General features: G+C 43.9%; 1 protein-coding gene across 1 annotated transcript in view; it reads left to right on the top strand.

Annotated features, from left to right (window-relative positions):
- The first annotated feature begins 8,408 nt into the window (after window positions 1-8,408).
- ACER3 (alkaline ceramidase 3) overlaps window positions 8,409-13,872 on the top strand; it is an 80,676-nt gene continuing 75,212 nt past the window's right edge. Inside the window, exon 1 of the mRNA XM_090030730.1 lies at window positions 8,409-8,569. Within this exon, the coding sequence (XP_089886856.1) occupies window positions 8,467-8,569 (103 nt within the window). The 5' untranslated portion in view covers window positions 8,409-8,466. The remainder of the gene's footprint in view (window positions 8,570-13,872) is intronic.

Genomic DNA, 13,872 nt, shown 5'->3' with positions numbered 1-13,872 from the left:
TCAGTGATTCGGCCATAAACTATAATGGGGAATCACTGAAATACCTATAACTTTGTCACTGTGTGGCAGATTTGGATGACAACAGCAGAGATGGTAGACCCTTCTGAGGCCATGAAACCTGCCAAGTTTCAAAGAGATATGTAAATGGGTTTCTGGGAAACTGCACCTCAGACTTTTCAAAGCAAAGCTCGTGACATGTGACTTTGCGTGTGTGTTTAGGGACAACGGGATGAAAACAGCATGGATGGTAGTCTGTAGCAGGGGTCCTTTCCGGTGCCAATTAGATCTCCACCTGCCCACTTCTTTCTGGGCCAGCCGCCCGCCCCTCTTTTGCTCAGGCAGAAACAGCTCACAAAAGGGACAGAAAGGCTGCAGACATAGACTTATATGCTGTTTCTATGTCCCTCCCTGAGAGCACTGTGATTGGAAGGGGACTCAGGGAAAGATCACCGTCACGGGCCAGCTACAGATATCAGTCTTCCTCCCCGCCTCCACCCCACTCCCGCTCCCTCTTCTCAGTTTCTGTTCCCCCGCAAGACTGCCTTCCAAATCTCCGAATCTTTTCCGAATCAATTCGGAGTGGGGGTTTTGTCTCCAGGTTCAATTCAGATTAGGTGATTCAGCCTCTGAATCGGGCCAAATCTTCTCTGAATTGAATTGGCAACCGAAGCTTCGTGCACTGCTATTGACTGGCTGGGCAGCAGCTCTGTAGAAAAGGACCTGCGGGTTACAGTGGACAAGAAGTTGAATATGAGCCAGCAGTGTGCCCTTGTTGCCAAGGCTAATAGCATACGCAGCCGCATTCATAGAGGTGTTGCCACTGCCAGCAGGTCAAGGGAAGTGATTCTTCCCCTCTATTCAGCAGTAGTGAGGCACATCTGGAGATCTGTGTCCAGTTTTGGGGCCCCCACTACAGAAAAGATGTGGAAACATCGAACAGAGTCCAGAAGAGGGCAACTAAATGGTTAAAGGGCTGGGACACATGACTTGTGAGGAGAGGCCGAGGGAACTGGGCTTATTTAGCCTGGAGAAAAGACTAAGGGAAAATTAATAGCAGCTTTCAACTCCCTGCAGGGGGGTTTCAAAGAGGATGGAGCTGGACTGTTCTCAGCAGGGGCAGATGACTGAACAAGGAGCAATGGGCTCAAGTTGCAGCGAGGGAAGTTTAGGTTAGAGATTAGGAAAAATTTTCTCAGGAGGGTAGTAAAGTACTAGAATAGGCTACCCAGAGAAGTGGTGAAATCTCTATCCTTGGAGGTTTTTAAGGCCTGGCTAGACAAAGCCTTGGCTAGGATAATGTAATTGGGGCTGGTGCTGCTTTGAGCAGGGGGTTGGACTAGATGTGACCTCCTGAGGTCCCTTCAACCTTCATTTCTATGATTCTATGAAAACACTTCCCCAGCCAGAAGAGGGAAGGACACTGACAGGCCTTGTAAGCAGAAGAGCTTTGCTAACCACTCCCACACCAAGCCCTTGGTCAATGCCACCCTGTCCCACAGCCCATGTCCCCATTCCTTCATTCCTTTCCTAGCTATTGACTTAGCTAACCTGATATTTTTGCAACCAAAATTCTGTCTCTATGTGGAGATGTGGAGTTTTCCACTCCTACACTTGGTAGCCCGATTTGTTTAACAGAACCTCCATTTTCTTGCCAACTCGGATGACATGGCTCCAAGTAATATATCTATCATTGAGGAAGAGCACCTCTCAGGACCTCACATGGCACTTGAAATCTCCAATGATTTCACAAGTAGGTGGTACAAAGGAACGCAGTAGAACCCTGAGGATGCTCAGTGAACAAGATTAGCATAGCTGATTGTTGGTAACCCATAATTGTATTACTTTGTGTGTGCCAATTTCTCACTCTTTGTAATTCAATAGAGGCAATTCTGCTTTCTTAACAAAGGCCTTAATAGAAGATCAGTCCACACAAGGCAATGGGGTTTGGAAGGATTTCTTGCAGAGTTCAAAGGATCCTGAAAAGCTAAAACAGTTGGCATGATTTGCCAGCAGGTTCAAAGAGCACAATGAATATGGGTGGACCAGTTTCAAAAACGACATACGCCAGGCATTTGTGCACAACTTAACTAGGATTTCTAGCAAGAGTTTTTCCTTTCCTCTGGATGCTTTCATGGTGATACTGCAATACCGTTGGAGATTTGTCGCTCCATTGGTTACCATTGCTGCTCTGTTCCTTCCCTGTGTGACTACTGCAGCAGCCTGGGATTAGTAGGGTATAATGAGAACCCTAGAAAGGTCATCTCCTCCCCACCCGCTCCCCCCTTCCCCCCCCAATTCTACCCCCCAATTTCAATCTCAATCCCAGGACAAGGTAATAGTAGGAGCTGGATGGTAGGAGTAGTGGCAGCTTTTCTTATAAAACATTTTATGAGGCAAGGCTGATTTCAGTGCTTTTCATCTAGGAGGTTTTTTGCCTGTACAGCCAGTACAGACATACTCCTCTCTGCAATCCAGTCTTGGATGTTGAATGTTTTGGGACTTGACTATACTGCTGTGGTGATGGATCCCAGAACTGGGATGGGATCAAACACATGCTGTGCCCACACATACTTTCTGGTCCTGAAAATATGCCTGTGCAGTTGCATGTGGCTCATCCCCAGAAGTTCTCTCAGGCCAGCTCTTGGGGATACCATTTTTGAAGCCCTGACTGCCCCCCATGCATTGTAGAGGGAGGCCACATGTTTCACCCAGGGAAGCAGATTCCACCAGGGGGTCGGACTAGATGATCTACTCAGGTCCCTTCCAACCCTAGAAACTATGAAGCTATGAAACTATATCCACCAAGTGAAATTCAAGCCTTATATGGATCTACAACAAGTGCCCACAGAGGAGTTATGTTAAATTTAGTAGTCAGGCTGCAACATGGAACTCCATCCAACTAAGCAAGTTCAAGAGCCCTGTTGTTATCTGCTTGGGGGATTTCACTTGGGTATGGAGAACCCCAATGGGATGACTAACCCCAAACAGGGGCTCAGTACTCAGCAGCAGAGAAGGAACATATTGAACATTGAGAAGGAAGCATATAGGAACCTTAATTCTACCAAACTGGGGCTCTTCTCAACTCATTGAATTGTCCTCGATTTCAATAGGACTCCTTGTACAGTGCCCCAAGGGCAATAAAGTGGTCCTCTGGTACAACACAACTGTGCATACACAGTGCTCTCAATTTAAATAACATGATTCTAGATTCAATTAATAGCAGAGGAAGAGAGATAGTAAGCAATTGAGAGAAAAATATGCTTTGGACTGAGATGCAAAAAAACAGAATGTCTGTGCTGCAGCTGGGGTTGTGATTGCAGCCTGGCTCTAATCTACCTAGCTCAGATATGGTTAACAGTGAAGCTGTATTAGTAAAGGCATTTTAATTCAAGATAATTGTTGAGTTAAAATACAGATGGAGTTAGACTGGTTCTCTGCCTCCCTGTCAGGTTTATGAACTTTGATATTGATTAAGCTGGTGTAAATCAGTAGTGACTCTTTTGAAGCAAATTGAGGTATGTTAGGATAAATCCTTTGCATATGAAAGGAAAATCAGATCCTTAAGCCAGTAGGCTACGCAGCCTTTAGCGAAGTCTAGGGACTTGCAGAAGATCAGCTAGCAATGGAAACCTACTGTTCATCAGATGGACCCAAAACAGTGACGGTTTAGGAGACTTGATTATTGGTTGCAGAGTTCTCGCAAGTTGTGTCTATCTAAACTATCGTGCAAAACTGGACTTAATTTACAGTGTGTTTTGTTCCTCAGTGAAAATAAAGTTATTACTTTACATGTGTAAATGGATTCTCGTCTAAGATGAGTCCAGTAAACAATGAATTATCATGGCCTTTTTTTAAACGCATAAGAAGATTTTCAAAGGCACACAATGCAGTTAGGTACCCAAATCCCTTTTAAAGTCACTGGGGTTTGGGCTCCTGCCATTTATGCCTGTTGAAAATCTCCTATTTCATGTTTAGAATCTAGTTTGAGAGAGTTCCCAGTTTAAAAACGGCCTGTGCTAGAGCTTCGGCTGATTTAAGTCAATATAAGTGCGCTGAAATCAGTAGAATCTGTTCCAGATTTGACTTTCTGAAGATCTAGCTGTCTGCCTTTGAAAAGCTGCTTTGATTTACCTGGGCTAGTAGAACTGAGAGGAGACATCAGGAAGACAGGAGCCAGCTGCAAGGCTCAGACTTTGCCTGTGAAGAAGAGAAACAGAACCATAACATCTGATTTGGGAATGTGCATAAACTTGAACCCTCTTCAATAAGACGGATATTGGGGATCTGGCCCCTAAACCAAAAGGGACCAGCAGGGCAGGGAATGAGATTCTCTTGCCATAGATACTGGTTTTCCGGAGGGATAAATCCATTAACTTCAATGGTATTATACCTGATTTACCCAATGGGAGAAGGTAATTGAGCCTGCTAAAATCCACTGCGGTTTCTTCAGTCAGACAGTTTTCCTCAAAGGGCCTTTACTGTAGTGTTTCCTCCATCTGCCAATAGGCTTCTCAGATATTGCATTACCCAGAATAATAATCACCATCACTCCCATAACACTTATAAAATGGCTTTGTTCTTCACAGGCCTGTACAAATTACGACCTAGCCTCTCATAATCCTGATAATCTCTTTTAAATTGAAAGGACTAATTAAATAACATGGTACTGTTGGGGTAGCGGGGGGAAGGCTAACTAATCAGCTGCTTTCACAATACTGCTGTGGACTAGGTACGTACCAAAAATGATCAGTCTGATCGTAAAGTTGGAGTGTTGCTGTAGCTGTGGTGTCCAGAAAATGTACAACCGGCAGAGGTATTTTTTTAAAGGCAGTTTTGTGTCCAGAAACCTGTCTAAGATCTCTCTCAATGACATGGTTGATACAACAAAATATTTAACTAACAGTCCTTGCCCTTCAATCTGATGTCATTTTGAGTTTCATGGGAAGTCGCACTCTTGCACTGGTACCTTGGTCCCACTAAAGTCAAAGGCAAAACTCCTATGGACTTCAGTGAGGTCAGGATTTCATTTCTCAGGACTGGTATGTATGGTATGTATTGACTAAAATACAATTCTAGTGAATGGATGAGCATGAATTGGCACCTGAATTCCTGATTTGTGAACAAAACACATCTCAGACTTAAGTATAGATCAGGGACAGATGCCTTCCTAATAACATGGAAAGCAAAGCATGGAGGGCATCTTAAAGGTTTTGTGCTTACCTTCCTCTGCATGAATGGGCTAAGGAAACCATGTAGAACAACTTCCAGGTTTTATGTGGTTGTTGTGAGGTGGTGGCGTTCTCCTTGATCAGTTTATTCAGTCTTTTACGTGCATGTTATATAGAAATAAAGCATTTAATACACAAGCTATAATAACAATAACCTGCATACAGTAGAAGGTACTCTTTATGTCAAACTTCTTAATTGATTTGTAAATCATAAAACAGAATCTACACATGTTGTCCTGAGTTTCTGAAACGTGAAGAAAAAGGCATTTTTTGAGTGAAAGCAGTTATGGATACTGGACTCTTATGCTGTCAGCCATGCTCTCAGCTCCTCTCCAAGAACTCAAGCTCAGGGATGCCTGATTTGTGAATACACTGGGCAAGAGCAGTAGCTGAATTTTAAGGGATTCAGTAAGTTTTCACCAAACAACTTCAGTGCCTATGATGTCTTGCACACCTATAAAGGTTTGGCAGAATTGGCAAATGCCAATTTGTCAGAATTGGCAAAATGCCTTGGACTTGCATGGGATTTAGGTGCTTAAATCCCGTCTTTTAGACATCTACGTTTCTATTGTGATCTTTGCCTCCGATCCTCAGCTGGTACAAACTGGCATAGCGCCATTGATCTCATGCCAAAAGATGTCCAAGCAACACAGAACTGCAGGGAACCTTGTCATCTCCAATAAACTGCAAGTGACACCGGAAATAGTTCTTCTTTCTTATATGATTTCAGGTATGTGACACTGGTTGATACTTCAAAAGCCAGTCCTCCTTACATGTCTTAAAGGAGTCTTACAAGGGATCTAGTACCTGTCTGTAGCTGTCAAGCTTATCTAGAGAGAGAATTAAAGATGAGAAATCCCAAAGGAAAATTGAAACACTTAATGAAAAAGTGCTTATTTTATAGGGAAAGGTCTGAAAGAAATATCTTGAAGTTCCTTGCTTATTATTTCTGTACATATGCCTTCACCTAATCTCTTTATCGATGCATGATAAGTGCATGCTACATTTGCCTAGCTGGTTTCTAGCCAACAAACAGCCTTCAAATGCTTATTATCAAGGTTGAAAGATTATCTCCACTGTGGCTGTTCTGCAACATAGGGAAAGTGTTGCATTTAACTGGTTGTACCCGCTGAAACTGTCATAACTGGTTAGGTGAAACGTTATCCTTTGCATACAGTTGCAGGAGATGTACATGCTAGCTAGTGTGACTGACCTTTCTAGAGACTCCTCTTGAGACTGCAGGAAGTGAGGAACAAAAATAAGTCAGAAGTAATTTCTTATAATGGTGAGAAGTACTATAGAAATGCATAAAATAGATATAACATAAACATACAAATTAAGGGGGCTCTGTAAATATGTACATATATGTATGTAGATATGTGTGTGTGCACAAATATATGTATATTTACATATATATACATATATGTGTGTGTGTTTAACTCTTCTATATTTTCCTACAGAGACACACAGGAGTGGGAAGGACTGCCCAGATCAATACAGTCAGCCCACGGTTACAGTTTCCAGTCTGAACTGATTCATATACTCAAGGGGAGACTGAATAAGGAGCATGACTTTTTAAACTATGTATTTAAAGTAATTTTTGAAACTTAAATCATATGTTGCTTGCTCACTTTCTTCCCACTTTGTAGTTTTGAATTGGTGAAGTGGAAGTTGATAGTCAAAATACTGTTAGTCATTAGGAAATTATTTTTTATTTTTATTTTTTTTTGCGGGGGGGGATTCTCCCTATGAAGTTTCTCATTTAAAATGACTATCCAGGATGGGAAGGAATACTCTAGAGCTTCATTAATATCCCTTCTGTGCAAATAGCACAAACTCAAATACAGATTTGGAAAGCTTGAGCTACATTTGCAATGCGCTTCCAACAGACTATACCCTTGCAAGTTCAGCAAGTTGAAGTGATGGAACAGGGTACAACCTCCTTCAAGACTCGCAGCTTGAAGTCACTGAGACTTGTACTGGTTAAACTGGTTAGAAGCTTTATTCAAATGCCTGTGTCCAAATAGGGGCTTTGGAGCCAAATTCCACATGTACTTTAAAAAACAGAACAAAAAACACACGGTAATTTTGTTACTATTTTGACAATCTCAAATTCTCAGGATTTTTACGGGGCACCAGGCTCCATCCATACAGAAGCTTACTGCAGGATTGGGTCCTTGGTTGTGTTATAAACCTTCCCAATATCTGTTTTTCTCCTTCGCCTCCTTTCTCTACTCCTCTCTTCAGATTATACTCTTTTTCAGGCAGGAATGTGCTCTTCCCAGGGACTCCTGCTCTGTCTGAAGGGCGGCAGCATGGTCTGGGCACTAGCAAGATCCAGTGGTCATTCAAGGAAGTACTCTTCTAAGCCCAGTGAAAAGGATTAAATCCCACTGCAAAAAAAATATCCACGTTTCGCTTAATAAAAACAGTCACCTCAGCTGAAAATACTGTTGTGTTTGCATATGGAAATCCCCCTGCTGCCTCCCCGACTCAGACTCTGCCCTGGAGAAGGGGGATTGGGAAGTGAAAATAGTCACTTTGGGTCTGAAATAACCCAGATTAGCTCCAAACCCTGGTATTTTGCCGGTGACCCGCCCCTAGCAGGAGGGATAAGGGAACAGCCCGAGCCTGGAGGGGAGGTGCTGGGTTTTGAAAGGCCACGATAGGGAGTGTGAGGGTGAGGATGAAGATGGAGACGAAGATGATGAGGAGGAAGACAAATATGAAGCAGTGAAGGAAGAGGAAGATGAGAAGGATGAAGATAAAGAGGAGGAAGATGAGAAGAAGGATGAAGATGAAGAAAAGGAAGAAGAGGAGGAGGAGGAGGAGAAAGATGAAAAGGAAGAAGAGCAGAGGAAGATGAAGAGAAGGAAGAAGATGATGAGGAAGATGAAAAAGATGAAGAGAAGTAAGATGAAAAGGAATATGAGGATGAAGATAAGGAAGAAGATGATGAAGAGAAGGAGGAAGATGATGAAGAAAAGGTGGAGGAAAATGAAAAGAAGGAGGAAGAGGAAGAGGAGGAAGACGAGCCCGAAGGGCGGCGCGGCTCCCGCTCCTCCCCCTCCACCGCGGCTCCGCCCCTCCTCTCAGGCGGGGGCGGGGCTACAGCCCGAGCCGCTGATCGGACGCGCAGGCGCGGGCGGTCACCATGGCGACGCGGTGGGCGGGGCCAGGTCCCCTCAGCTCGCCTCACCTCGCCCCGCCCCGTCCCGCTCGGCCCCGCAGCGCGGCCATGGCTCCCGCCGCCGACCGTGCGGGCTACTGGGGCCCGCCGACCTCCACCCTGGAGTGGTGCGAGGAGAACTACGCCGTGTCGCACTACATCGCCGAGTTCTGTGAGTGCCGGGCCGGGCCCCGCCGCGGGGCGGGGGGCGTGAGGGAGAGCAGATGTGGCACCGCCGCCCTGCTGCGCGGAGGTTGGCCTCCGTTCACGGGAAGGTTTGGGGCCTACGGACACGCGGGTGTCAGCCAGCCTGTCTCGGAGCAGCGCCCACCCATTGGTGAACACGCGTGGCCAGCCCCTGCCCCACCCGTAGGTGTGCGTGTGGGGGCGCGCGTGCGTGCTCATAGGCGTGGCGCCCCCCGTGTCCTGCTCCCCCCAACCCCAGGCACCGCCTTGTAGGACGGGACCCTGCCAGCCTGCAAGGGGAAACCCACGCTTTCCTGTGCTTTTCTGTGACTGTTCATGACCCTTTCAAATATTCCTGTAACCCGCTTTTGGGTCCCTGCGCACGGGTTGTGAAAACCCAGCTTAAATGGTCACGTTGATGTGGGTAAAGACCAAAGGGTGCGGTCATGAGGGAAGCTTTGCAGTGTGGCAGTGCGAAGGAGTGTAGGACTTATCCCCATCAGTCTTGGGCAGGGTTAGGTGTATAAATACCAAGTAGAAAGGGATGTTTTTCAACATACTTAAAAATAAATAAATAAAAGGATGGGGGGGGGTGAAGAGAAGTTAGTAGTGGAAGGACATTTTTAAGAGTAAAAATGTTAAACTGAGCCTCTGCAAGCTTCCTGTTGTTGAGATAGTATACTATGTGAAATAATCAATTGGGGGGAAATGAATGAGGTTCCATTACTTCACAGATCTAGAAACTAGATTTAACTAGCATCTTTTACAGATGCATTAAGGAATAGCTCTATATTGGCCCCTATATTGTTGGCCGGGAGAGATTTAGGATGAACCCATCAGATTAGGGTGACCAAGAGGAGAGAAGACAAAGATGAAATGGAAGCTGGGTAATGAAAAGGAGTGTATTCTGAGTAGAGGTTTCAGAGGAAAGGAGCCCAGTTTTAGAAGACAGGAAAAACTTGTGTTGGAATTCAACTAGTGCGAATACATTAGGAGTGTATCCTTCAACAGGAGCCGAGAGATCTTTCATGACCTCTGTTTCGCAGCACTTCTTGAAATGTATAATTTATTTCTACCTAATCAACTTATTTTGGATATTTAAAGGGATGTTAGTAGGTTAAAACTGGTCAACAGGGGGTTATTTCCAGGGTTTGCATGCAGCCCTGAGTCTGCCTGCTTGCTCCTCTTACTTTATTCTATTTGAAACCCAAGTGCACCAAGTAAGCTCACCATAATACTGAGAAATATCTCTTACCTTTCACTTATATTAATTTTAGATGTTGCAAGCAATGATACAACGTTTAAAAACCAAACCAGATATTCTGAGCGAATTTCATATTGTTGTAAACATGCTCAACATTTGCTTTTACAATTGTGCAGTTTGGAGCAGGGAGGAGAAGCAGTTTCTGACAACTTCTCACTGGCTTAGAAAAATACAGCTTTTTTTCGTAAACCTACATCTGTCTAGAGCTGGGGTGTGTTGGCTTGGCATAGGCTACAAAAGCAGGATTTGTAGTGGTTTACAAGTACTGGACAGCCACTTGCTAATTTGACTTCTCATTTTTTGCATCCAGTTTTCACTCCCAAGTAATTTCTAAGAAAACACTAAAATCTTGAGATTTGAAAGGTGCTGTCAGAATGATGTCAACTGTTTTTTCACTTTTACCGAAACACTCTTAAGAACTAACATGCTAGCTTGTGCAACTCAGGTCTTAATTGCTTTTGATGTGCTAGTGTTAGTACAGATTGAGACATCGTACTCACTTGCCATTCCAGAAACCTAGGTGGATTCCCTTTTTGTTCACCCTGTAAAAAAATTAGCAAGTGGTGGCAGTTGATCAGATTTATGTATTGTATTCAGAGATGTGAATACTGTTTCTACAGTACTTGAATATGTTTCTGTTTCCTTTTGCTGCCTTTAAAGCCAATGATTTGAGCCCAGAGTTTCCTGTTTTGTCCCTTCATTCAATACTAAAAATGTCTACCCTTTTCATTGTGCTCACTAGAAGAATTAATTTGAAAATGGTTATTTTCAAAATCTAAACCATATTTGGGGCCTAGCATGATACTGTCTTCCCCACTGATCGAATTCCATGGTTCTCAACTTTGTTAGACTCAAGGCACCCCTTGAAAAATGCTGGCTCTTAAACTTTTACTCCTTTTTTTGACTATGGAAAAACAATTGAGAAAATCCTCTGTTGCAATGTACAAGTCTGAGTGGAGACAAGAAAATGTCGCAAGACCACAGCAGGTCTGAATGTTTTTGACACTATAGATTCCTATTTGAAATCTCTGGGTTTGTCTTGTGTATCATGTAGAGGTACACTGATTCATCGATTGCCTATTGGATTGACACTGATAAAAGGGAAATTTTACAGCTTTTTTTGGCCATTGTAGCTGATAATGTTCTCCAGTTAATTAAGCTTTCTGACTTGGGCCCCCCCCCTCCCCCCCCCCCCCAGGTGCCTGGGTTCCCTCTCAGCTGTGGGGCCAGGGCCCCCGAATGCTCCTGCGAGCTGGGGTCACCCAGAATACATCCCCATACCCTCAACACTGAGTTGGAGTGGAGCAGCTGGCTCAGTGTCCCAGGCGCTGGCGTGGACTGTGGGCTGGGGTGGGTGCTGTAAAAGGCTGTAGACGTGACTGGGATGGGTGATGCTGAGCTGCCCGGCCCAGGATGACGCAGCCCACAGTGCAACTCAGCCCGCAGTTCATATTAGTTATTGGATCCGTACTAGCCGATATGCCTGGTTTAATAATTAGCTATTGGATCCATATTAGCCAATAAATTCTTTATCAGTGCACCCCTAGTGTCATGGAGGTGTTTGCATACCTAACAGTGATTAATATTATCTAGCACCCTTAAAAGGATCTTGTGGCACCCCAGCATGTTGCAGTCCATGGTTGGGAATCACTGGTCTAACCTGCCATCCCCCCAGCACACACTTGCTTGTTCTTGAAAGTTGCTCAAGCATCAAGCAGACTTCTGACACTTATGTAGGATGGGGCAAAGCTGTACTGACACATTTGTTTTCTACCACGCCTTTCCACCTTCCATTGCTCATATGCTGAATTAGACAAATACAGACATGCCACAAACAAACAAAACCCCCCCAAGCAAACCCTCCAGTATAGGAGGGTGGGTATACATACATTTTACCTGCTTTAAACCTGCTTCTTGGAGGTGTACAGCAGCTGTTATGTGTTGATTCTTATATCTGCATGAGCCTGTAGCAATACAAATGAGCTAAAGCACCCAGCCTAGACCCTGGATGTAGCAGGGTTAAACCTGACATGGTTTTGCATGGCTATAGCCTAGTGACACTTAGCAGTTGTAGTATAACAACTTGGAATGATATCATCTTGTTATATCTGTGTATACCCTGCGTGGGACTGTTCAGTATTAAATCTTGTTCATAATGACTGTGGGACAGTTCTCAAGTTAAAGGTTATGGTATGCCTGGCTCATCAAACCCACACTGTATGTTCCCTTCATGTTCCATTTGGGTTTGAATGTCAGCTTAACAAGCACCGTCCCATTACTGTCATGCACAATTAAAACTAAGAAGGATCTGCCTTGCAAACCTGAGTAATCTGTTTGACTAGCCATTGTAAATCCTCTTTTTTTGTGAAATTTCCTATGTTAAGATTAATGCTTTTGGGATTAAAGAAACCCTCTGTAATGCTGAGGAAGGGTCTACTTAATCTGTTATTGTCAATTCTGAGATATTTCAGATCACATTGTATCATAGAAATCATATCATATGATGCTTTTCAACCACACACACAGTTTTCAGCTTGCATTCTCTTGCGTAATATATTTTTCCTAAACAAGCACCTGCAATATAATCACTTCTGATGCATGCCTTATTTCAGCACTTACTTATTGCCGTGTAAGTTTAGAGGACATGCAACACATGACTTCTAATTTGACAAGGGAAAGGTGAGGTTGATGGGTGACATTAGGGTAAAGGCAGGCCAGGGCACTGCCTGTAGTTTCATGCTCTCCTTGCTTTTTATCAACAAGTGTTGCAGGCAGAAGTAGGCAATGGTAAGAAAAGCGCGTGCTTATCTGTCAGTCCAGGCGCTGGGCTGTAGCAGTGGCCATATCAGTTCAGGGCAGTGCACCCTACTTCCCCACCCACCCCCAAATTATTCCATTGCAGGCTGAGCTGGTCCCAGATGCCCTCAGAGGAAGATGTGAAGCCCCCTTAGTGGACAGTGATTGAATAACTTAGCTGTAAGGGGAGGTTTCTTCCCAGCAGCTTGTTAGTGCGATTGGCGTATGGCCATAAATCCGAACACTAACAACAGCCTTCTCTGTGCCCCCTGTTTACTGCATCTCTCTGCTGTCACCTTCTACATGTTGTCCCTCTAAACAAAATCTCTGTTTTGGAAATCTTTCCTTGTCTCCAGTTAGTTTGGTTGCTTTTCTTAGATCTTGTCTACTACTGTTATATTAAGAGGAGATAATCAAAATTGCATAAAATATTCAATGGGATCCCACCTACTTACATTATGGCACAGTAATGTTTTTACTATTCCTCCTCCCCCCCAGTTTTATTCCTCCAAACACTTATTTTGCTTTGCTTTGTCCGATTGCTGGTACCTACTGAGAAGATGCATTGAAGTTGCTCACAACAGTTCTCAGGCCCCACAGAGATGACGTGGGGTTAATATTCTGTAGCTACTGAAGGTGAACACTTACACAAATGAGTTGCTGATCTAAAACCAATCCTTTAAATGATATATGCAAGTATTTGAAATCACTCTTCCAATTTCTGTCATCTTTCATTGTTAGTATTAAATCCTGGATGCCCCACTCATGCTATCCATTCACATATCTTTGTTAGGTCCTTTTGGATTTCCTTATCTATTTCTATTATCATCACACCTGCAAGGTCTGAGACTTGCTGGACTAAACTGAACATGCATACAGGGAAATAATTCCTGTCTTGAGGAGCTTACACAAAACCATTGAAACAGCTTGTGGGCAATTTTTGTGTCATTGTTCATGCCCACTGCTTGGTTGTAAATGAGCATATTCAACATGAGCAGTAGAAGAAAAATTTCTGGCACCCTACCAGTGGCCTTTTGCAGTATTGAAGGGAACTTTTAAAATCCTTTTCTTTTGTCTCAGCCAGTTTCTAATCCATAACACAGCTTTACCTTTCACCCCATGATTGCTTAGTTTTCTGTTTTCTTAGTGCTTCTTGTGAAAGACTCTGCTAGATTTTGGGAAAGTCCAGCTGTGTTGACTAGTTCTCCTTTTTCCATTGTGTCACGCAC

Source organism: Crocodylus siamensis, chromosome 1, assembly GCF_052110815.1.
Source record: "Crocodylus siamensis isolate JL-2025a chromosome 1, ASM5211081v1, whole genome shotgun sequence".
Classification (NCBI taxonomy): domain Eukaryota; kingdom Metazoa; phylum Chordata; order Crocodylia; family Crocodylidae; genus Crocodylus; species Crocodylus siamensis.
This window is presented reverse-complemented; position numbering and strand designations above follow the sequence as displayed.